At 37.8% G+C, this 24,363-nt stretch overlaps 1 protein-coding gene across 6 annotated transcripts in view; it reads right to left on the bottom strand.

The window, feature by feature from the left end:
* The window catches only part of EYA1 (EYA transcriptional coactivator and phosphatase 1), a 325,108-nt gene that overhangs the window by 98,581 nt on the left and 202,164 nt on the right, over positions 1-24,363 (bottom strand). For 4 of the 6 annotated variants that reach the window (XM_059902377.1, XM_059902373.1, XM_059902376.1 and 1 more), the window contains 3 exons: positions 20,499-20,568; positions 20,028-20,173; positions 16,163-16,300 (listed from right to left, as the gene is read on the bottom strand). In XM_059902377.1, the coding sequence (XP_059758360.1) occupies positions 16,163-16,300; positions 20,028-20,173; positions 20,499-20,568 (354 nt within the window). Of the gene's footprint in view, positions 1-16,162; positions 16,301-20,027; positions 20,174-20,498; positions 20,569-24,363 lie in introns of those variants that run through there. The other 2 variants (XM_059902374.1, XM_059902378.1) reach the window with 2 other exon arrangements.

Here is a 24,363-nt window from a genome sequence, read left to right as displayed (position 1 = left end):
TTCCTAGATAGGTTCATTTCTGTCATGTTTTAGATTCCACATATAAGCGGTATTATATAGTATTTGTTTTTCTCTTTCTGACTTACTTTACCTAGTATGATAATCTCTAGGTCCATCCATGTTGCTGCAAATGGCATTATTTTGTTCTTTTTTAAGGCTGAGTAGTATTCCATTGTGTATATATATACCACATCTTCTTTATCCATTCATCTCTTGATGGACATTTAGGTTGTTTCCATGTCTTGACTATTGTGATAGTGCTGCTATGAACATAGGGGTGCATGTACCTTTAATAATACACTATTTTTGATGATCATTTTGGCAAAGATTTTTGAAAAGATCAGGGATTGGCAAACGTGTAAAAAATGGCATTCATACACAACAAAATGGGAATTTAAGTAAGACAAGCTATTGGGCTATTTGGTCATGATCAAGAAATTTTATATATCATTTAACCCAGCAATTTTATTGCCAGGCTATCTAAGAAAATATGGATTTATACAATGAGGTAGTTAGTAAAGATATTCTTCAGTGTTATTTCTAACAACAAAACATAGAGAGCATCCCCAAGTTCTTAATAGGTGTTATTTGGAAAATGGAATATTATGAAGCTGTTGAAATAGTATCATAATGACATTTAACGACACAGGAAATTTTTTCATACTAATTTGTTAAAATAAAAACTAAAGCAACAAAAATGTTCTTTGTGATCTCATTTGAAATATTTTTAAAGCATAAAATATTTCCAAAAAGCACAAAAATCTCAGAATCTATGGAGGGGTGCAATCTATGGTCACATAATATTCATGGAGCCAATGTACATTTTTAAATTTTCTACTCAGAACCTGTGTTACTTCTGTAAACAGAAAAACCATTTTTTTAAATTAAAATTTTATGGCAAATGAGCAGTCTAGGCAGTAAATGTGTGGGCAGTTTAAGGAGGACATCTTCCATGTGAACTGCCTAGTCACAGATGCCTTCAGATACAATGTGGTAGTTAATATATGCCAATTATTTACTTGCTACTGAACATTTAAGTACTGGCTAAAGAGTCAGAAAACAGAGTTTCCAGTTCATTACTTATGAGCTGTTTGGACTCTGGACAAGTCACCTAACTGCTCTAAGAAATAATTTCCCTAGCTGTAGAAACTCTATTTCATAGGCTTCTTAAACAGATCAAATGAAGTAATGTTTTGGAAAACATAATGAACAAGCCACAGTAACACACAAATGTTCAGAATCGTTACTGTTTATTCCAGTAAACGTTTCTAAAATTCTCCACCGTATTTATCTTTTCCCTCTTTTGACTTTCCCAAACTAGATAAATATGACTTAATCTCTTTGCATATCTAAAATTCTTTTCCTACTTATTTATCAAGCATCTACGCACTTTGAAAACCCAATCAGAGGATTTGTTATTTTTGGATGTAGGGTATCTTTTTTGGTAGGTTCCAGTGCTTTTTGTTCAGCAGTTAGTTGTGATTCCGGTGTTCTTGTAAGAAGAGGTGAGAGCATGTCCTTCTACTCCGCCATCTTGAGCTAATCTCAAGGATCTGTTACTTTTATTAAGAGGGGAAAATATTTCCTAAGATAGTTTTAAATGTAGTTATTACAGACTCATATTTGAGGTTTCCTCATTTGTAAATTTTAGGAACATCGGTTGTTCAAAGGGCCCAGGACACCTATCACAGATAAGCTGCGAGCTCTCACACAACAAATACTCGTTTCACCACAAACGTAGGGGCAACAACAGACAAGCTTTTCATATTAATGATCATTTGCACGTGGCAACCACATAACTTATTAAGCAAGTATTAAATATAGGGCTTGTGGTGATAATTACATGAGGACAGAAGATACAGGCTTGGACCTCTAGGACTTACCAGGTTAACATTAGTTCTGTTATTTTTCTTTTTAAACACTGGACATCATGGGCATATGACTCATTCTATATATTTGTATGTCAGTGAACAATTAACATTAAATCTGTATCTATACCTATATATATATATCACAAACTTATAATGAGCATTTAAAAAATTCCTTATAAAAATTCAAATTTATTCTGGGTAAGAGTGTGAATATCAATACTTTTGAAAACTGTATTATATACATTTGATAGGAAAAATTACTTTGGGTTATGACTTGTGACTTTCATTTAAACTACACGGTTTTAGGTTATGACTTGCTACTTTCGTTTGTACTACACATTTTTGAACAATAAATAGTGACCTCAATAATCCCCATCCACCAAGAAAATGAATTAAGATATAGAAAATATATTTTAAAAATGGATGTTTTCATTCCATAACTTATTCCCTGGAACAAAGTAGAAAAGACCATGGAAGCTATATTGGCACATACAGGCCATTGGGGTCTAACCAAGTAAATCACTGTTCAGTACTCTAAATGGTACCCCAGTGACTTCCCAGACTTCATGCTACTTCGACGGCGGTACATTAGCTGGAATTCAACATAAGTTATACTCATTTACTGGCTGACTGCAGGCTGAGATTCCATTCCATTTCACATGCAGGAGCAGGAGTTTAACAGCACTCCAGTGGCCTACGAGACTTAATGCAACTTCCACAAGGATCTAACTTAAGGTCAGGCAGAGATGGACGTGCTAGAGAATCAGGCTCAGGCAGTATTAATTTTTAACCCTCAGAATCAGATCTGCAGGGCTTCCCCACCCGCCTCCACGGAGGACTTAGGAAAGAGAGCTGATAACTTTTAGTCCAGGCCACCAGCACTGGATTTCTTCAACAGCCTGCTTCCTGGTCTCTGCCCATCTTCCGGCCCCCTCCAGCTCATTCTCCACACCAGCAGTAGAATACTTTCTCTAAGGTGCATATCTCATCTTCTCACTTCCTTGTTAAAAAAGTAACTGCCCCCTATTAGCCTCAGGATCAAATTCAAACTCCTTACCAGGGCTTATTTATTAGGCCCTACTCGGTCTGACTGTAGTTTCTCCCTTAGATTTCTTTGATCTCTTCCCAGGAACTCCCACCCCTCACCCACCCAGATACACATTCCAGCCTCATACAAGGGAAGCAACACGCGGTTCTCTGAAGGTTACTCTCTGCACCTCTCCCTCCCTCCCCACTCCCACTATATCCTGGCTAACTTCTAATCGCTTCCCAATTCAGCACGGACTAGAAACTCCTTTCCTCGGAAAAACCTTCCCTGAATTCCCCTCTTCTCCTCTTTCCTCCTAAGCCTGGGTTACTGAATTCCTCTCTGTCTCCCTCTTCTTCTCTGTGATGTGTATATTTTATATATATGACATATATGAACAATAAAAATGGAAAACATGCATTGAATGCTTACTATATGTTAGGAATAAGTTCATCTTTCACATGCTTTATCTATCAAAATAACTCCATACTATAGGAAACCAGAGGGTGAGGTTAGGGTAATATAGCTTCCATGGGATGGAAGTAAAATTAAACATGGCTCCGTCTGGTTTTAGAGTCTATACGATGCTCTCTCATGTCCTCTTACCCTGTTCTCTGTTGCTTTATGGGAAGATCTGAAGTTTACTAAAGTGTTCCCAGGGATCATTCTACAAGGATGAAAAAAAAACCAAAAACCATAGGAAGCAAACATAGAATCAAAATAGAAGTGACAAGAATAATCATACTTAAAACATATCAAGGGCTTACTCTGAGCCAGGCCAATCAAATATTTTACATGTTACAACTCACGAGCTCTTACAACCACCCCTCAGGAAAGTACTATTATACCCCATTTTACAGATGAAGACACTGCCCAAGATTATAAGCAAGTGTGGCAGACCTGGGGTTCAATCCCAGGCCATCTGGCTCCAGAGTTGAAGTTCTTAATCTCCGCCGTGTATTGCCTCTCAAAGTAACCAGGGTTCTTTTTCTTTTAATATATATTTTTTAACCAACATATTCAACATATGGCTAACTATCTGCCACGGAATCACCAGAAGGTGTTTGTTAAATGGCACAAATCTGGGCCCCTCCTCAGACACAGAAATCACCATCTTACTGAGGCAGGAGGGGTAGGATGTGACCTGAAAATCCACAGGTTTACTGAACACCTAAAGTCCCTGATTTCTAGCCACTATGTTTTAGTACCAATTCAACTAGTGTTTTAGCAACTGCTTCAAAAACCCCCACTAGTATAAGTTTTGTTTTTACACTAAGAAAGTAATCACACTCACCAGGAATTTAAAGAATGGAAGCTTCTCAGAGACTGTTTTGGGTATTTGTGGCCCTTGAGCTGGGTTAAACAAAGCTCATAGGGAGTAAAGGGTCCCATTGTGATAGTTGATCTGATGCAGATTGGGTGCCAGTATTACCAGAATTCACCAAAGCTTAGAACACCACAAAGCAAAGGCAAAATAGCAATAACAACGCTCCTAAGAAAGCGTCCGTGTGTAGCTACTAAACCCACTTCCTACTCTACCCAGGCCTGGGAGACGAGGCACATTTGTGTAGAAGGCCACCATGTACCAGACTTAAGCATGTATGCTACAGGGGAGAAAGGGCAGGACATGACCAGGAAAAACAGACCTCCTTCTTACATTAGGATCCATCCTCTTAAGAGTTTCTGTTCGATTCACAAGAGTCTTCACTTACAACGTTAGGTCACAGAATTAGGCTTAGTATTGAGAACTCATTTATCAAAATAATATAGAAGTATTTTCCTTCCTAGATACAAAAGATTTTACATGAAAAGTCACCTCTAGATAAAGAGAACAGAAATATTCTATGATAAATTGTTTTACATTTTATGTAACATATCATGAAAACTCCCCAAAGTAGAAAGAATTCCCATTTAGAATCCATTATTTCTCACTCAAGGAGTTTGGCAGAGATTGGTTCAAATGGAGCTCCAGTAATGCCCAATATTATTCTTGGTAGAGTTTGGAATTAAGTTACCTTCCGAGCAGGGTGGCAGTGGTGATACTTTCTTCCCCACTAGTGAAAAGGAAAATCTTATCTGTTTAAATAGTTTACTATTGTGAAAAATCATAGCCATTCTTCTTTTTTGGCAGGGAGGGGAGACACTCATTTCCAGACTAGAACACTGGAAAAATCTTTCCTTTCAGAACTTCTCTAAGAGACAAAATTATTTTTCATTCCATTGTCTTCTTTTTAAAGTTGAGAATTTTTATATTCTGAATGGGAAGATTATATATGTTATACTATGAAAAAAAGAAAAAAACCTTTCCAAGTTAGTTCGGTCCACAGCAACTACTGGCACATCTAATTGGCACACTTACTACTCTAGAGGGTGTTGTGGACCAAAAGAAGCGGGTGTCATGAGTCTATCCTTTGAGGAAAGTTTAAAAACACACAATCTCATGAAAGCACCACCAAGAAACATTAGCTTGTGTTACCTACATGAGCACCACAAGTTCTGACATGGAGCTGCTCAGTCAATGAAATGAAAACATCTGATTAGACTGAGACGGGCAATACACAGAAAATACACAGAACATGTCAAGGAGCGTATTCCTGGTACATAGTGAGTATAAACTATCCAAAGGAGAAGATCTGAGAGTGAAAGGTTTATAGGGAAGTAGGGAAAGAGACTAAAGGTAGGTGACAGAAGTTTCTTGATCATTTAAGAAAAGAATAACAGTTCAGCAAAATGACATTCTTTATCGGAAAAACCCAGGAATCTGAATGTTGATCATACCAATATTAGCATATTGGGACACAGGAAATGTTATGATTCTGATTTTCCTTTTAAGGACTAGAGGACGTGTTATAAATGCAAAGATATTTTTGTTTATATAACTGGGCCTGGAGATGGGGGTGGGTTAGCATCTGGGGTGGAGAGGTGGGGCTGGGGGTGCCCAGGAGAGGAATACACTCACCAAGCTACTTCCCAAGGCCTGCCTGCCCACAGCTCACTACATGAATTCAGGATGGGGTCCCGCTATCCTGAAAACTCATCTTATTCATTCTTGCGCCTCGTATTTAATGCTTCTCTCCGTCGATCCCCATTTCCCATCCTTCATGATCTGGCTAAAGTCCTGTCTTCCCAATAAGCTTTCCCTGACTGTTCTTCTCTGCACTGATTTTACCTTCTGGGAACTCAAGCTCACTAATAATTGATACCACTGGTCTGAGAACAGCACTAGACAAGCCTGCATTGGTCTTGCTTTTATCCTGACCATAAGTTCCTTAAATTCACGTGTTATACTTATTCACCTGTCTCACATGGACAATTCACGTGTTATACTTATTCACCTGTCTCACATGGACAAGGAGAAACCACATCTGATTAGTGCCTTTGAAGGGTTTCGTGTAGGCTCCACTAGGAGACAGAAGTGGTACTTGAGTTTCAATCCAGGATGGTAATGACAACAGGGTCCAGTGAGAATACGACTGTCATAAAGAAGCAGGTGGAGTAACAAGAGGAAACCTTTCCACAATTTTGTGTGTGTGTGTGTGGTAATGGTGGCAGAAGGCTGTTTGGAAGAGCAATTTGAAGGGCCAACAGATATCAGGAAAGGAAAGCATCTCTCAACTTCCTTATTTGTTTGGCAATGAAAAAGACAGTGGGGAAAGGAAAAATAACCAAATAATAATTGTTTATTTCTCAGATTTTATCTAAAGGACACACACTTTACTGGTTTCTTTTAAACTGGATGATATATGAAGGCTTTAAAAATTAGATTATAATCACTACTTTAGATGTAAATTACATGAAGAATATTAAATACAGGACTTAGAAGCACCTTCTGGAAGGATTTAAAATATGTCTGAATTTCCGGAAAGAAAATCCAGCAGGGTTTTAAATCAAATAAAATATTAAATTAATTAAGCATCATGAATTTTGAGCAGCTCATAAAATATCACTGATCTAGCTCAGATATTGGTATTTCGTGGGTACATGAATGAAAGTAAGAGCCTTGCTTGCAGATGAAGAATCTCAAATTCAGAACGCAATAACATCCTACAATTTTACAGTCCATTTATATTTCAGTATTTCCACATCCATTGTCTCAGGTTATTTCCCACATCAGTATGTGAGGTAGGATCCTTGTCAGAGAGAGAATGGTGATTTCCTGGACCAAAGACTCTGAGTTAGGGAATGGCCATTATCTCCACTTCCAGGCCACCATTTACCATTTGACCACACAAAATGCACCCTTTAGATGCTCTGATTCAGCAATGTTGAAATTGAATTATATATTGTAAAAAGTCGTATTTTTAATTTAACTTCAATTTTTTATTATTGACGTAGAGTTGACTTACAATGTTGTGTTAGTTTCTGGTATACAGCAAAGTGATTCACTTATACACATATATATATATTCTTTTTCATATTCTTTTCCATTATAGGTTATTACAAGATATGGAATATAGTTTCCTGTGTTATACAGTAGGTCCTTGTTGTTTACCTATTTTATATATAGTAGTTTGTATCTGCTAATCACCTATATGTGAATCTAAAATATGATACAAGTGAACTTATTTACAAAACAGAAAGAGACTCACAGACATAGAAGACAAATTTATGGTTACCAAAAGGGAAAGGGGTGGGGAGGAGAGAAAAGTGGTATTAATTTTTTGCTGGACAAACATCACGGACACACAAAGGGTAGAGACAAGGGAATCTGAGAAATTTCGTAAATAATGATCTCATTTCTAAAAGACTTCTTCATTGTAACTCTTTTGAGGCTGGTAAACAATTTTAAAAGTAAATTATATAGTCACCCAAGGATAGTGTATCAGAAATATTGGCTTTCTTCTTGTCACCATCAGGGGTTGCTACAGGGAAAAGGTGGTGGTCTCGTCAACCAACCGTAACAAACAAGAAACAGTTTTGCTAGAAGACCCTGTGTGGCCACCCAGTTCTATAGATGCTAAGCAATTGTAGTTTAAAAATAAACCAACCCCTCCAAACCTTTATGAATAAATCCTTACTACTTTTTCACAGTTAAGAAGAACCCAGCCTATGTTGATTTATAACATGATTTAAAATATCAAATCAAAGTTTTGTGTGTGACTTAACCTGGAGAACGCTGCCCAGCTATAACTTCAAAAAAAAAAAAAAAAAAAGGTAACATGTAGGTCAAAGGTCTACTTAACAGAGAACAAGGACTTGCATTAAAAACCAGAATCCCAGCCAACATAAGAATGCTGGAACCTGCTGGGGCCTGTCTGTATTTCCCATGTTTTAGAGCATTTTCTAGCACTTACTTGGCAAGCAGGATGCTATTTGTCCCTCGTGTATTTTCACAGAAGTCCATTTGCTTTCCTTCCCTGGCCTCTTTGCCATGGGCTATGTCCATCATCGGGCGCAATCTATGCGGCAGAAGTCAGTGGAGCTCCCTGGGGAAAAGCCTCTGAAGGCCAGATGGGCTATTTAAAACCAAAGTTTTCCCCTTTTCTTACAAGAAGGCTTTTAAATGACCAAGTTTTCCTTTTTATCTCAGTAATAGTTTTTCTATTTCAAAGACAATTTGCAACTAGGGTAATAAAGACTACAAATCCTTGTTATTTATCTTTCTTCATCTATTTCTCTATATTTTAATAAAAACCAATTCATACCGACAATAATATGGGTATTGATCTCTGAATAATTATTGCTATTACTGGATTTCAAAAGATCTCCATACAATTTTCAACACTTGTCATTTGAAATAACACAAGATGCCAAAAGAACCGAAACAAAATATTACTGTTAAAAAATCAACTTAAGCAAAAAAAAAAAAAAATTCTAGAATGCAAAAAATTCCACAAACTAAAATATAAATGTGAGTAGAATGGGAAAGCAATTAAGAGAAATTGTGAACATCAGTGCAAGCTGCAATAGCTTTTCTCCAATTGTAACTCTCATCTGTCATTTTTATGCCAGAAAGTGCAAATCTCAAAGGCTTTATCAGAGCAGATTATTAAAAAGGTTTAATAAATATTTTCTTAAAACCATATATTTGAAGTTAGGAAAAATACCATTTCTATAGATAATGAAAAAACTTTAACAGTACATTTTGGTAAGCAATTTTGAGGTTCTAAAAAACTAATAAACTGAAAGACTTCAACTCTATATTTGAAAAGCTATAGACAGGCAGACCAACGGAAGTCAGGGTGGTTGTCCTTATTAGATTATTATTGGATGGTTCCCACTTCATAACGAGCCCCAGATCGACGAGGTGCAGAGAACTGTGGAGCTGTCACCCTTCTGCATCCCATTAACAAACCTCTGTCCTTGTTTTTTGTCTCTCCTCACTGGTTGGAACTCCAATCTCTTTAACAGAGCAAACAACATTATATACAAAGACGGAGTTCGAATTTGTGTGATTTTCTCCTCTAAAAGAGAGCAATAAAACCAAAAGGAAAATAAACGAAGCGGGGTTTCCAGAGCCCTCTGGGTTTCGGGCGTGCGCATTTGTGTAGCCCCTCCCATCTATTGTGGCAAATCCTGACACCTTCTTGCTGCAGAATGACAGGAATGTCCCCACCTCACTGCTTCTCTGGGGCACTAAAACACTCAGAAGGCATTCCACACAACCACCGCGATTCTGTGATGTCTCCATCCACCTCCACCTACTAGCGTGAACACAGGGGAAGACTGCTTTGAACAAACCACGATAATAAAGTAACCAAGGATTTTATGATGCTAAATTCCAAATTCGTTTCCCCAAATGAAGAGCACTAGAGTTCTTATGAATCTTAACTTCCAGCTGCCATTGTGACACAGACCTCTCCACTCCCAGCAAAACATTTGTATATTTCAGACATACTACCAAATAAACTGAAAATATAAGAGATGGTCACCCCCTGCAACTGTCGATCAATAGAACTAAGTTATTAGGGAAAGCTGGGTTTGCCTCAAAGCTGAAGCTTAACCAGTTAAGAGACCAGACTTAACTTGAATTACTTTTCGTGTGAAAATTGTTTGCATTTCCTTATCTCAAACAGATTGCTAAACAAAATGTCATTTTCTTCCTATGACTCAGCCTCAAAATTATGAACAATTTCTTGTTTTCTGTGGTCGATGGTACTCTTAAGTCTATAGTGTATAGGATGGGGGTGGGGGGGGGGGTAAATGAATGAATGGGGATGCCAGCAATAGGTCTGGAACTTGTGTTTTTAAGAAATTATAACTAAAAGCTTGATTTCAAGTCAGATGCCTCTTTTACATAAAAGGAGAATAAAATTTGCTTATGACAAGCTTGGCAGATATTCTGTGAAACAGATCAGTGAATCACAGGCTAAAGCAGTTTCTCCTAAGTTTTCTTGCCCTTAGTACATGTACGCATGCACGTGTGCACACACGCACATACACACACACAGACATACACATAAACTCACACGCCCCCCACTTCATTCCTGTTGTCAGTGCCCTTTGATTGGCAGCATTGAAAACACTATCTACAGGATCTGCACGGTTGACCCAGGGGTCTCCAGGCACCCTCTGTCCGTCCACACTCCCTCATTCAACTCACTCATTTGCATGTTTGTCAATGGCGTGTGAAGAAAAATCTCACACCATCCAAAACTTCTTCCAGAAACACTGAAGCTGACCCTGGGGAGCATGAAGATGTCAAAAACTAACAGCAAGGATTTCACTTCCTCAGGGTGAACTCTACAGTTGTCCACGAACAGAAACATCTTGTCTTTCTCTGTTAAACTTAAGTTTCTAATCTTTCACTGGATGTACAAAAGAGATCCAATAAAAGCAGAAATAGAATTTTCCAGAATCTTGCAGCAAAGGTAAAAGCAATCAGATTTTCCAGTCCCTGAGGTTTTACTCTGTGGGCTTTTAGTAGTAGTGCATTTAAAAACTAGTGCATTTAAAAATCTGATCCTTGTTTGGCTTAAAACGGCATGTGCCAGATTCACCGAAGCCTGCCACGGACATAAGTGTTGAACATTGGAGCTGGAAGGATCCAGAAGGTTCACCCGGACTAGGTGAGGGCACCAAGGCTGGCCTAGTTCACAAGATTAGGCAGTGCCAAAATGCCCACAAATTACCAGTTAAATCTTTTCCTTAAGTGCCATGAAAATGTTAAAACACAGACAGTGCTTGGAAATGAGCTCTCTACAAAAATTTTTCTACGCTTCACGAGCTGGTATTTTTTTTTACTACTTACATAGCTAGCCGTGTAATGCAGTATCTCAGTTACCAAAAGAGCAAATCCACCCTTCAGGAAACATACTACAGGCAACTACATTTCATTGTTTTTGTAGTTTTCTGTAAGCACCTCCCCTATAGGTGTGGTCATTTAAGCGTATAGAAAACATGGCAGGGTCTGACAGTTCTAAGCCATTCTCCATTTTGATGTATTCATCAGCATTTTCAGGTTCTTATCCTTTAAAGCCATTGTTCAGGGTCGTTGCAGGGATGAAATGAGATAATATATGTAAAATAATTAGAAAAGTGCTGGGCATATGATAAGTAAGTGCACGATAAACAGTAGCTGTTTTTTTTGTGTTACGGGCAGCAGAGTTTTCCATCTCGATAGAGCATAGCTTGTCACGTTTCCATCTTCCTCCCTAATCTTGGTTTCTGAACTAAATAATGTGGTGTTTACATGGCTGTTACCTCCATTTTCCCCACCAGTTCCTCGCACTCAAGTCACGCTGTGTCTGCAGGGATTCCTGGGGCGTAAGGACCTGGTTGATACCGCTTTCTTTCCCATCACTGCAGAGCTGAGTTTATTTCTTTGTCCATGGCCCTTCTGTGTTACCCACGGCTCCTGCTTTCCAGCACCCATCACCGCTGCTGCCAACACAGCCATTTCTCTCTTCTGATTTTCTTCTTCACGTTCTTGGCTGTTTTCTCGTGTTTCTTCCATACGTTTGTATCATGTACACAAAGCCTGACCTTTGTTCATAGTGATTCTCCTTCCTTGCCAGCACATGAATTAGATCCGGCTCTTTTTTTGCTATACTTATTTGGTTACTGGGTTCTTGGATCTCTCTTTGCTGGTTATATAATACATATATATGTGTATAGACACATATATAATAGTATATATATTACATTTTTTATATTTATTTCATATATAGAGATTTTTTTTTCCTCCTGGGGAATGGGAGAGAAGGAGAATTTAGGTAATGCTTCCTAATCTGGAACTATTTCAGAAGGCTGGATGATGATGATGATGATAATAATAACAATAATAATAATAATCACCCCTCCCCCACCACTACCACATCACTGCCACAATGAACACAGTAGATAAAAATAAGCCTTTGAATGCGTACTACTTGCCAGATGTTGGTCAGAGTGATAAACACGGATAAGCTCAATTAAACCTCACAACACTACTGTGGGAACAGATAATATTATCCCCACATTTGAGACGAAGAAATGGAGACATGAGAAGTCAAGCCCCATGCTGAAGTCCCATGGACAGCAAGGGCAGGGCTGTTGGACAGGCAGCCGGACTCTAGAATTTACGCGGTTCGCCAGAGTGCAAGATTTCACTGTACCTTTAGTCCAACCTGCTAAATCTCACAGAACCAAAGAGGTGATCATCAAAAATTTTCCTGAAGTTCATCAGCATAACACCCACTACTGAGTTAGTTTGAGTCATCTGGGTTACTAGAATATTCCTTCTAGTACTGTGAAATCCTAATATTATGAAATCTTAGTAACTAAATCTCTGAATAAGTCATCATCATACCTTATATTTAAAAGGTATATATTTAAAAGGTCAAAGGATATTGGAGAAAGCACTAGGTAAAATGCTCCCAAATCACTAAAATACATATACTGTCGTCCAAGATTCTAAGATCTTTTAACAGATATAAGATTGATATAAGCAAAAATCATTGTTATTCATTAAGGATAACAGAATTTAGAGAATTTTGAAAAAAATTTCAGACATTATAGAAAGTTTTATATTAAAAAGAAGTATTGAAAAGACAAAGGTCAACAGACGCCCATGACTGGACACATAAAATCATTTCATCCACTTCATTTTTTACAATGCACTTAATATTTAAGAAATACATATTAATCAGAGTTTACTTATTTATCCACATTTGACCATAAGGAGTTTATAGCATATTACGTATCATTATCTATCATCAGACTGGCAACTTCCAAGTTAATAGCATATTATTCTCTGGCTTCGTGTGTGAAAGTCATATTTTAGATTATTCTGAAAATGAGTGAGGTGCCATTATAGAAATATCCATATGAAATAATACCTCAGTCATGGAAAAAGGGCTCTAAAATCCCACTGGAAAGGCCATTCAACCAGGGGATGCCTAAGAACACAAAAAGTTGTAATGCAACATCCCATATGCAATGAAACCTATAACTAGAAAAGCAATGCTACATTTGCTATATTTGGTGCTACACATGTCCTTATTTCTGCTTTAAAATAGAGTTTTTTCTGCCTCCAAATTAACGTTCTTTTCTCCTCTTTCATTTCCACTCTTCTCTCTACACTAACACTATGCTTACAACTCTGAGAGCTAGTTAGTCCTCAGGAACTTTCCGCCACATAAGCTTTTGACCTGCGAGGACAGAAAGATAAAGCTAAGTCAAGGGCAATATTTCTCGAACTCTCTGAGACACACAGCATGCTTCTCTTCTCCTAAACCTTCCCAGGCTGACAATTTAGCAAAATATAATAGTTATATATGACTAAAGGAATGAGATGAAAAAAGAAAAGACACAGAGTGCACGTCTGATTTCACCACCATAAGATTTACTATGGACGTACCATGGAAGTTTCTAAACACTTAACTCGCAATTTCTGTACTCAGCCCACTGTGGGTGGTAACCGAAGGGCTGCACGTGGGCTCAAGCCCAGGAATCACACGTGTAGTTATCTCTCCTCTCCGGAAGGCACTTCACCTGTTTCATTCTGACCTTTAGGATCCACTTCTCCTTAAAGAGACCGGATGCCCAGAGTAGAACGGAACCGACCATAGTGCCAGATTTTTTTCCCCATAACTCTCCTAAGACTCTGCAATTGCATAATGTATTTGTCTGTTTGTCTACTGTCTCTCTCCTTGACACAAATGAAAGCTTTAGGAGTGAATAGACTTTGTTTGCCTTATGATCCATTTCATTACTAAAGCCTAAGACTATTCGATTCTTTAATGAAGTCTCATCAATTTGTGTTTTTTTATCCCTTTACTTAACTGATATTCAGCATGTGGAGAAACAGTTCTCTTCCGAGAGCAGCTTTCAAGTTTTGGAATCAAGCACGTGAGTAATATCCTTCTAACACTAAATGCTATCTGTCATAAGGTAATTTTAATTTTGTAGCCATCAAATATATCAAAACTTTATAATCCATGCCTTTTTTATACCAAAGGCAAAACCAAGTATGAAAGGATTAATGAATCTGGTCCCATAAAATTTTAGCTTCCCGTGCAGGAAAAAAAGCTCTTAAAAATGATACACCGGAAATACATCTATAAAACATTACTAAAGTTTAAGAGACGTAATATAAGAAATAATAAGAGAAGACAAACACCACCATGCAAGAAAAGAAAAACTGGTTTATCGGCTCAATTTTCTAAAAATACACATGAAAACAACAAGAAAATCTTGGACCTTCCAAAATGACAATTTTTTTTAAAAGTAAAATATTTAATGTGTTCACGCTAATTCACAGCCCTTCCTTGTGGAAATATATAACAAATCCTTAAAAGAGTTGAAAACAGTTTACCTAGCAATTCCACACTTAAGTTTACTCAAAGGAAATAATGAAGCATGCACATAAGATATTCGTGGCATCGCTCTAGATGTCCAATAATAGGGGGGTTAAATAAGATATATCTGTGAAACCATTAAAATGGTGCCATAAAATAGATTTTATTGATGTGAAAAGATGTCTATAACATATCTGTTACTTAAAAGAGCAGGTTGCTATGTCTACCAGTGGATGAATGGATAAAGAAGATGTGGTATTCACACACAATGGAATACTACTCAGCCATAAGAAAAGAAAGAAATTTTGCCATTTGCAGCAACAAGGATGGACTTGGAGGGTATTATGCTAAGTGAAAAAAGTCAGACAAAGGTGGACAAATACTGTATCATATCACTTATATGTGGAATCCAGAAAATAAAACGAATATAACAAAAAAGAAACAGACTCACAGATACAGAGAACAAACTAGTGGTTACCAGTGCGGAGAGGAAAGCGGGGAGGGACAAGAGAGAGGGAGGGGATTAAGGGGTACAAACTATTATGTATAAAATAAATGAGCTACAAGTTATGTATTGTACAACACAGGGAATATAGCCAGTATTTTGTAGTAACTATAAACGAAATATAACCTTTAAAAATTGTGAATCACTATGTTGTACTTCTCTAACTTACGTAATATTGTACATCAACTACACTTCAATAAATAAACAAACAAATAAAATTTTTTTAAATAGCAGGTATTTAATTCTACTATAGCTTGGCACTATTGAAAAGATGCATATCATTTGTTAAACTGATTAGTGGTAAAAACAAAATATTAGGAGAATGTTTAAATTATGCGAGAACAATTTTCAAGTATTTTAGACACATTTGCATGATAATAATCTGCTAATTACAGTAATGCCTACTCTTGAAACAGCTCTGACAACGTAAACTTTCAGCTGTCATCCATATGACTTGCACTTACATTATGTTCTGTCTATAGTTTCAAAATCAGAACCAGGGATGGGTCCTTAGAAGCAATAGCTTGAAGATGCATTGAGTGGCTGTCAATTTGATCTCCTGGTCCTTGGCAGATCATTTAGTCAACACCTATCACATGCTCTATTTCCAGAGCCGTGATAATGAAAATGAAGAAAACATACCCCTTTGAGACAGGTTGATTGGCCACACCAAGTGCCAGGGTTTTTAGCATATATCACACTACAACCTCTTACATCATTGACTTTGCTTTTTTTTTCACTCTTTTTTTTAGTTGATAGAAGCAAAGGCAGAAAACTTCAACGACACAAAGAATTTTAGAGCTTTTTGTAAAAGAACCTGAGTGATCATCCAGTCTAACCCCTGGATGTTATAAATATGGAAATTTAGGCCTGGAGAGCAGGGAAGTAAAGAGCCAAACTAGAACCAGGAATCTTGCCTCCAAGCCCAGCCCACTTTCACCATCATCCACTACTTACACAGAATATCAGGTTCCACTTTAGAAAGTAATGATTTTCCCACAGGATTAATGAAAAGAGCAATGCCAGTATGTATACAGACCTTGCATCTGGTAGCTATACGGTGCCTGTCCAGGTTGAGGGGTCCCAAAGCTTGTACCATAGCTGAGAAATCCTGTCTGTCCAGGTGACTGAGACTGTGACAATCCACCTTCAGTCTTGATGCCTGCCCACAATGCACCTAAATCAGTTAGTGATAGCTTATCTATCTGTTCATTTTCAAAAGCTGGTCCATATACAAAAACACTCCCACAACTATCCAATTACACACGCTTCCCCCCCAGTGTTATCTCAATAACCAAGGCCATATATGCTTAGAGTGAAATACTCTTCACTATAACTTCAATTAAAAAGAATAAAACCAGGATTATTACAGATTTCCATGCCTATCCGCACTATTCTTTTTTGTTGTTTTCCTGAATTCCATTTTCCATACAATTTAACTCCAGTGACATCATTTCTATAATTAGTTGTATTGCTTTACAAGAGTTTAAGATCATCTTTACAGTCCAGAAATGGCCATAATTAAACTTGAACTAAATTATCCTGAATGTTGTTGCATTGATTAACATCAGAATCAAAATATTTTTTCTAAAAAGTGATTAATTAGAGTCTCTAGCCTCGTAACATTAAAAATATTTTTTTTCTTTACTCTTTCTATCACAAAGCTGATTTTAGTACACAATGCATTTTGAGGTCAGAGGTAGCAATATTGGGCATAGAACTAAGCAACACAGGGGGAAACCTTCTCCCAGATATCCAGATCCTACCAGGCAGTAAGCACAAGAGAAGCAGAATAATAAAGAACTCAATCCTGTAGAACAGCATAGTGCTTTATAAACAACACAGAGAAATTGACAAGTAGTTCTTTTTGTCCCTTATAGTTTCAGGTTTTTATTCAAATATAATTGTTTTAAGTGTAATATAAAGTACACTTTCTTTTCATCACATCATAATATAAAAATAATGTATTTGTGGCCCCCTCAATACTTCCCAAAAATGCCAGGCTGACATCCTAATTTCAGGACTTGGGTTTGGCGGTACCGTTGTACAGGGCTCAGCCCTGGATCATAATTAAAGACAGTCATGAAAGTTAACAACTGTCCTTAATTCCCACAGAGGTAGGGGATGAAATTTTCTGCCAAGGGAATTCACATTTTGGAATAACTTGACTTTGAACTTAAGATAAATAATATCTTTGGGATCTAGAATACACAGTAGTCTCACTGTTTATTTCCATTTTAGGGGAATTTCATCAGTAGAATGAAGTTAGGTAACTTTCCTAAAGCAGTGGAAGAATCTGACTCTTGGCGAAGAGAGCCTACTCTAATTCCTGAAGTATCTCTAAGTAACCTCATAATGGCCTTACATTTCAGTTTAGCATTTTAAAACAATGTGACTTTCCCTTTACAGGCAATCCCAAACCAATGAATAACCCACACTTATAAATGGTCCCTGGAAAAACAAGTGTCCAAGACAGGTGGTTAGATGGCTCTAGAAAACTCCCTTCCCTTTCATGGTGTCACAATAGGGATTTTCCCCCTTCTCTCTCCATTTGATGCTATAATGATCTGCTTTCAGTCTTCACCCGTGCCACCTCTGTTTTTAGCCTGGAGGCTCAGGATGGGAATCTTTGTGATAAGAACAGGTAAGGAAAAGCAGGAAGAGGTAGAAAACACCCATAGCCACACCTACGTCCATAGCTTCTATCCACAAGCTGTCAAACTCATCTCACTGGTCAACTCCACACAGATCCAGTGAAGAATGGCATGACCTCTTCCTCCTCACCGACCCCTTGCTCTTACTATGAAAAGATTTGCCTGTCTTTTCTTACTGGGTCTAAGTGAAAAGTCAGGGGACACAAGTCCTTGGAGAAGGTCTTCTAGAACTATCAGGACCTTAATTATCAGCAGTTAAAACCCCTAAACGATGCGCTCTTCCTTCAGAACAAGCAAAGGGGAGAAGGCTGCCATAGTTTTCCATGCACTGGCCCCAGAAAAAGAGAATGGCTGGTCAGAAGCACAGGGGCATCTCCTTGTCCTCAAGGTACAAAAAGAGAAGAAAGGAGGTGATCAGAAAAATGCTAAGGACTGAGAATTAGTCCCAGGAGATTTATAAGCATGGAAGGTCCTGGGATCAGAGCCCTTTACACTGCAACTCACTCTCACCACCTCCCCGATCCCCACCTACCACATGAAAATCCCCGTCTTCATCTTACTAGTTCTGAGCCTAACCTCTGCTCATCTCACTCTACTGAAACAACTATTTCAGACAACAGGGCCATCTGTTGATGGTGTAGAACTAGAGAAGTCCTTACCCTGCAGACCAGAAATTGGCAAAGGGCCCTTCCATGACTGAATGGGGAAGAGAAATTAAAACAAGAGACTTGTGTGAGTGGCAGCCAAGGCAGTAACAGGAATGGTACCTTCCCCTGGCAGCACTGATAGGTCTACAGTACTTGAGTATTGTTTGTACTGGAAAATACATTTCTACTTCAAATAATTAGCTTACAAATAAATTTTGAGAATATAAATTGGGGACTGCCTTAACTCACATTATAGAATTGAAGTTACGCAATTCCAATCATAGAATCTTTTTCCTCTTTTAGCATAAGAATAGTTTAAAAGTAAATTACAGACAAATTTGATCTATATTTAACGTTATTTTGAGAAACGTGACTAAAAGTCATGGAAGATAATTCTAGAAAGTCCATTTTATGGCTGTTTTTAAAGTCTGGTTGAAAAACACCTCCCTAGATCACATTCAGTTGTGATCTTTTTAAAATAAAACTATGAAAGTTGAAGTCATACATAATTTAGATTTTAATTTCTATATATTTTATAAGAAACTTATATATGGCCAATTTGATTTGGGGTAAAGACAGAACAAAAAAGCAAAAAATAATTTACCTTCTAATGATTAATGAAATGCTTAAAGAAGAATATTATTTCTTTCAATATACTGAGAAAAGATTATGATGAAATAACAATAACAGCAGAAGCATAATTAGAATATTGATCACAAAATACTCCACCAGTCTTTTCTATCAGTCTTGCTTCCAAACTTTCATGTATTTGTTTCTGGATCACTAGGTTTTATTTATTTCTTAATAAAATGCCAATAATTCATATTTTTCTCTTCCAACAAGTTGCAGTTTGTTTAAAATTACAACTACCATTCAATGGAAGTGAAGGTATTCTGGAATCCTAAGCTTTTTAAAAATTAAACTTTGAGGTTTGGCTGGATTTATTTTTAATTTACAGGTATTGACCCTGTAACAATTGAGTTAAATTACACCAAGATAAAGATAATCTCCAGGTGGGAAGGAACAAACAGGGATGTGAGCTTTAAATGTTTCCTGATTGGCCTCTTTAAAGTGCAGCCCAAGCCATGATATAGATCACTTTTCCTAATGGTTGATAATGCTGAAATTTGAGACTACTACCCCCCCCTCAAGTTTAGAGCCAGGGTTTGTTGAATTCTGCTTGTACTTCTCTAATCATAGCTCAGCATCTGATAAATAGGAAATGAATCTTCACCCCAAAAGACTTCATTCACAGAAGTTTTATCAGAAATATGCACCAAAATACTTTGGATTCCAGAACCAAGTGCTCAAGTGGCAAATTAAGAATTGAGATATAAATGGAAAAAAAAAAAACAAAACCAAAACGAGAGCAAGAGGGCACATGAACCCATGGTATTTGCCACCTCTGACCTCAAGATAAGTAACTACCAGTTCTTACAATGCTCATTAGAAACGATCATTTTAAGAATTTAGACACAAAAGGTGACCACCCTTTCTCAAGTGGCCCAAGAGGACCGTCTTTAAGTACCACTCCTGTGAAACTTTCACATGTACAGGTGTGCCCACTAGGCGACGTCACTGCTAAAGCCGAGGGATTACTCACCATAGGAGGAAATTCCATAGGGCTGTCCCGGCTGTGGGTACGTGGCATAGGCTGTAGCTTGTTGCATTCCTGTGGTAAACTGTGTTTGCCCATATGCAGCCATAGTTTGTGAGGAAGGGGTAGGGAGAATATGTGGGTATGGTCTGCTATTTGTCAGAAATGACAGAAAATAGAAAGCCCATGCATTAGATGGAAACATGCAAGGTAACTGATTAACAACCAAATCACAAATTCCAGTTAAAGATTGTTTCTTAATGTACAACTTTCAAGTGTAATACACAAAGAACCAAAATACTACAGTGTCCCTCCTAGGTGAGGCTCCAAATAAATTTGTGTAAATACATTTAAGTCTCTATGAAACACACTTTAGTTTAAATTAAGATGTAACATGTGGGCACCAGACATGACTCGAAATAAGGTAAAAGACTACTCGGAAAAGTTATTTATTGATTAAGAGAAAATATATCTTACTTGGAAGGATAAATCTGTGGTGGGGAGAATTGGTGAGACGGTCTTGGGCTGAAGCTACTGCTCCCAATGGCTGGAAAAAGAAAAATAATGCACAATAATCCAAGCAAAATACAAAATATGTATAAAGCATTGATATAGCTTCAACTGTAGGTTGGCCACATGAAACCGTAGATCTTTTGGACCCGCACAAATGGCAATTTCATAAGTCAACCTAATAGAAAGTTAAACTATATTAAGGAACCTATAGGAACAGATCAAGTGATTCGAATTTTAAATCAACTCTTAGAAAACACAGTCACAATATTCTTAAATACCTGTCAGTGATGGCTTTTACAGTGGCAATACTTGAAGAGCGCAGGGAGTCCTGGCCACTGGTTGGAACGACCGCACTGAAAGGGGAGGGATGAACTTGAATTACAGGGCTGGGCGGGACCGGAAGGTCCTCTGGTCTACTGTTTGTGTTCAAGGGGACACACACCCCTGAGACTGTGTTACTGAGAAATGCAGTCTAATCTCCTCTCAGGGCAGTAGAAATAGGACAGATCCTCATTTGCCTGCATTGATTCAGCAATTTTTTTAAATAAAAATGCATTCCTATAACCATCTAAAATTTCTCAAGTTGCAAACTAAGCCTGTTTTTTCTTGCATGGAGATGGATATTCCTTTGCCTTTCAGTTATACGTGCTCCACTTCAGCGTTCAAGTCACAAAGGTTTTTTTTAAAGAGATTATTTAAGCATTCAAGCAGAATTTCATTTCTTTTTAATCACATATACTTGATTCAGTAAGTCTCAGAAATGCACGAAACTCTTCTATCAAATATTCTTTTACAATCATTCTGAACTAAAGAAGCAAAAAAAAAAAATTTTTTTTTTTTTTTTACTAACACGAGACCTTAAAATGGTGATTTTGAGCTTCTTTCATTGCTAATATGGGCCATCTATTTGTGTACATAAATATCTACACACATTTACATATATACACATTTACATAAATATATACATATATATATGTATTTCCCCTTTTCCCTTCAAAGTCATCCTATGCTTTTCCTGGCTAAGATGCATATGCTTTGGCTACAATTATTGTAAGATGTAATATGTTTATTTTCTTCTACTAATAATCACTGTCTGCAGAGGCTCTATTATTTATTCATTATATTCTACATAAAACCCTTCATAAGCTTCCATGAACTCCAGGTTTTATACATTTTCATGATATCACATCAGTACAGTTATGTTTCTCAAATGTAACTTTCTAGCTTGTGTTTGGGAAAACAGTGGTGGATTTGGCTTAGAATCTCAAAACCTATGACTAATCCTTTCCTGGTAAAGCAAATAGGCCTAACCCAGTGACAAGAGAATAGATGAAGGTCAGCAGTACTCATGCGACCTGCCAGACTTCAACCCTCTGGCTGTTGGTCTGGCAGAGATGGAGGCCATATTAATGAGAGAAGGCAGGCCAGCTTGGCTGGCGTCCCCCATCTCTTGGCACATGTTGGGTCACTACTCTGTTCCAGACATCACACTCCATGCTGCAGATGCAAACATGCAAAGACAAGTCCTCTCTGTCACACGTGGGGAGGCCAACACACAAATAGCTATGGGAGGATTAAATACAATTTATAGAAGGGAGAGAATGCCTGGACCGCAAGCACTGCCACTTGCCCAGGTCACCTGCGATTACAACCTTTCTACTCCCCTCTTCTAGGCCTGGAAAGAGACCAAGGGCAGAGAAGATTTATCCAGCAGAGCTGCTGGAGGGGTAATATCTTCCCTGGATCATCATAGATAGAAAGAAGTTTTTAAAAAATGAAACCACAACACAGATATGTACTACCACACAAAAAACCCCAAAGCCATCTGAGGATGGAAGCCGTAGAAATCCCTTTTATTCTTTTCTAGCTCTATCCCTGTGTTTTTCAAATTTGGGGTCACGACCCATGAAAAGATTGTAAATTCAACTTCATAGGTTCTTCTCAGCAATTTTTTGTAAACAAATAGAATAACAGAATAGAAGATATCGGGGTGATTATACAGCATAAGGTAGGTTCCGTGAAGCTCTGATTTAGATTATATGCATCGTACATGTGTGTACACATGAAGAAAGATTTGGGAGGTTGCAGAGTGTGGTAATACAAACATAGGTTCTGGAATTAGAATTTAATTTCAGCTCAGATTCAAGATCCAACTCTTCTTTGCGGTCTTGGTCAAGTTATTTGATCCCTCTAAGCCTTGACACGTTCTCATGTAAAATGATGGCAGTAATACTACCTACACCTCATAGGATGGTTGTGAGGACCAAATGAAGTAATGACATAAAGCAAATAATACTGTGTTTTTGTGCAAGAAATGTTTAACATCTCAGATTCCCAAATTCCCACTATCTTTGCCCCCACATTTGCCCTTTTTCTGTATTTTTAATTCTACTCAATGGACAGCATCACCATCTATCCAGCAAAATGCTTAAAAACAGGATTCTTTATCCCCATTTTATATATGGGGCTAGAAATTAAGTAACGTGTCCAAGCAAATAAATAGGAAAGTTGGTATTTGAACCCACATCTGCCCACTCTTCCCACCAAAACATACTATCCCCGGACTCCCCTTCATAGAAACTAGAAACCTCAGAATCATCTCATTTTTTTTTTCTCCCTCTGTGACTCTCAAGTCACCCATCTCCAATTCAGAAACACCCATTGAGTTGTCCTGCATTCTCCATCCCTACCCTCCTGTTCCGGGGCGGGTCCTCATTATGTCTCACCTTGACTAGAGAAACAGCCATCTAGCTACTCACCCTGCATTCCACCCACTGCCCTGTGACTCTCACTTCTGCCACCACATTGATCTTCCTTACGCGGAAACTTCTTCACGTCCATTCTCCAGCTCACAATCTCTCACCTGCACTTATGCTATCCCTAGAAAAAAATTCCAAATTCCTTGGCAGACTATATAAAGAGATTCAAGCATCCACCCTCCTGTGGGTTTAGAGTTACATAGCATCCCTGGACTTGAGGACTGCCCGTGCACGTCATGCATTTTCCTGTCTGTCTTGGTTGGTCTTCATGTCAGAGCCTACTGCCATGTTAATGCTCTTCTTTCCTCCGCCTGTCAAACACTCTTCCACTGGGACTAAAATATCATTTTCTCTTTAGGATAATATCTTCTTTCTCTGTACTTTTTGGAACGTTGTAAACACTGGCAAAGTTACACTCACCACACTACATGATGGTTAGTTTATGTAGTGTATAGATGTTAGTTTCCTCTGGTACCCGTGAGCTTCCAGGGCCAAGGACCTCCTACTCTCCTTTGTTTCCTTGGCACCTGGTAGGGCCTGGCATGTGGTAGGTAATCAATAAATAACATTTGTTTAATGAGACTGTGAGGTTTAGGTCATAAGCAAAGTAGATATTTTTAAACCATAATAACTTGAAAGATGGTTAAATTATTTTAAGTTATTTATAAACACACAACAATAAACCTGAACTTTGGCAATATAAATGGGTCAATAGTTTTCCTTATTAAATAGATGTGAATAAGAACCCATGGTGCTGCCCGAGTATGTTGCTGCTACTTACCTGTGTGCACCTAAAATGATTGACTATGTAATGCCATGTAAACAGCCATACCCTTAGGGCTTTCTCTAAATTCAAACCCTTGTGATCTCTGTGTAGCCTAAAGTCAAGAATCTTCCACCTTTTACCTCAAGTACTTTTTTCCTTAATTGCCTAAAACACTTTAAACTTTTTAATAATAATCTAAGAATTCAGATTATTTTTAATTTCATGAGACCAGAATAACCTAAGGCAAAAAGAATGCTCCCAGGCCATTTACCAAGGTAAATAAATTGGTACTCTTACCATTAGT

Source organism: Balaenoptera ricei, chromosome 17 (assembly GCF_028023285.1).
Source record: "Balaenoptera ricei isolate mBalRic1 chromosome 17, mBalRic1.hap2, whole genome shotgun sequence".
Taxonomy (NCBI): Eukaryota; Metazoa; Chordata; class Mammalia; order Artiodactyla; family Balaenopteridae; genus Balaenoptera; species Balaenoptera ricei.
The sequence above is the reverse complement of the archived record's forward strand: the minus strand, read 5'-3'. Positions and strand labels throughout refer to the sequence as shown.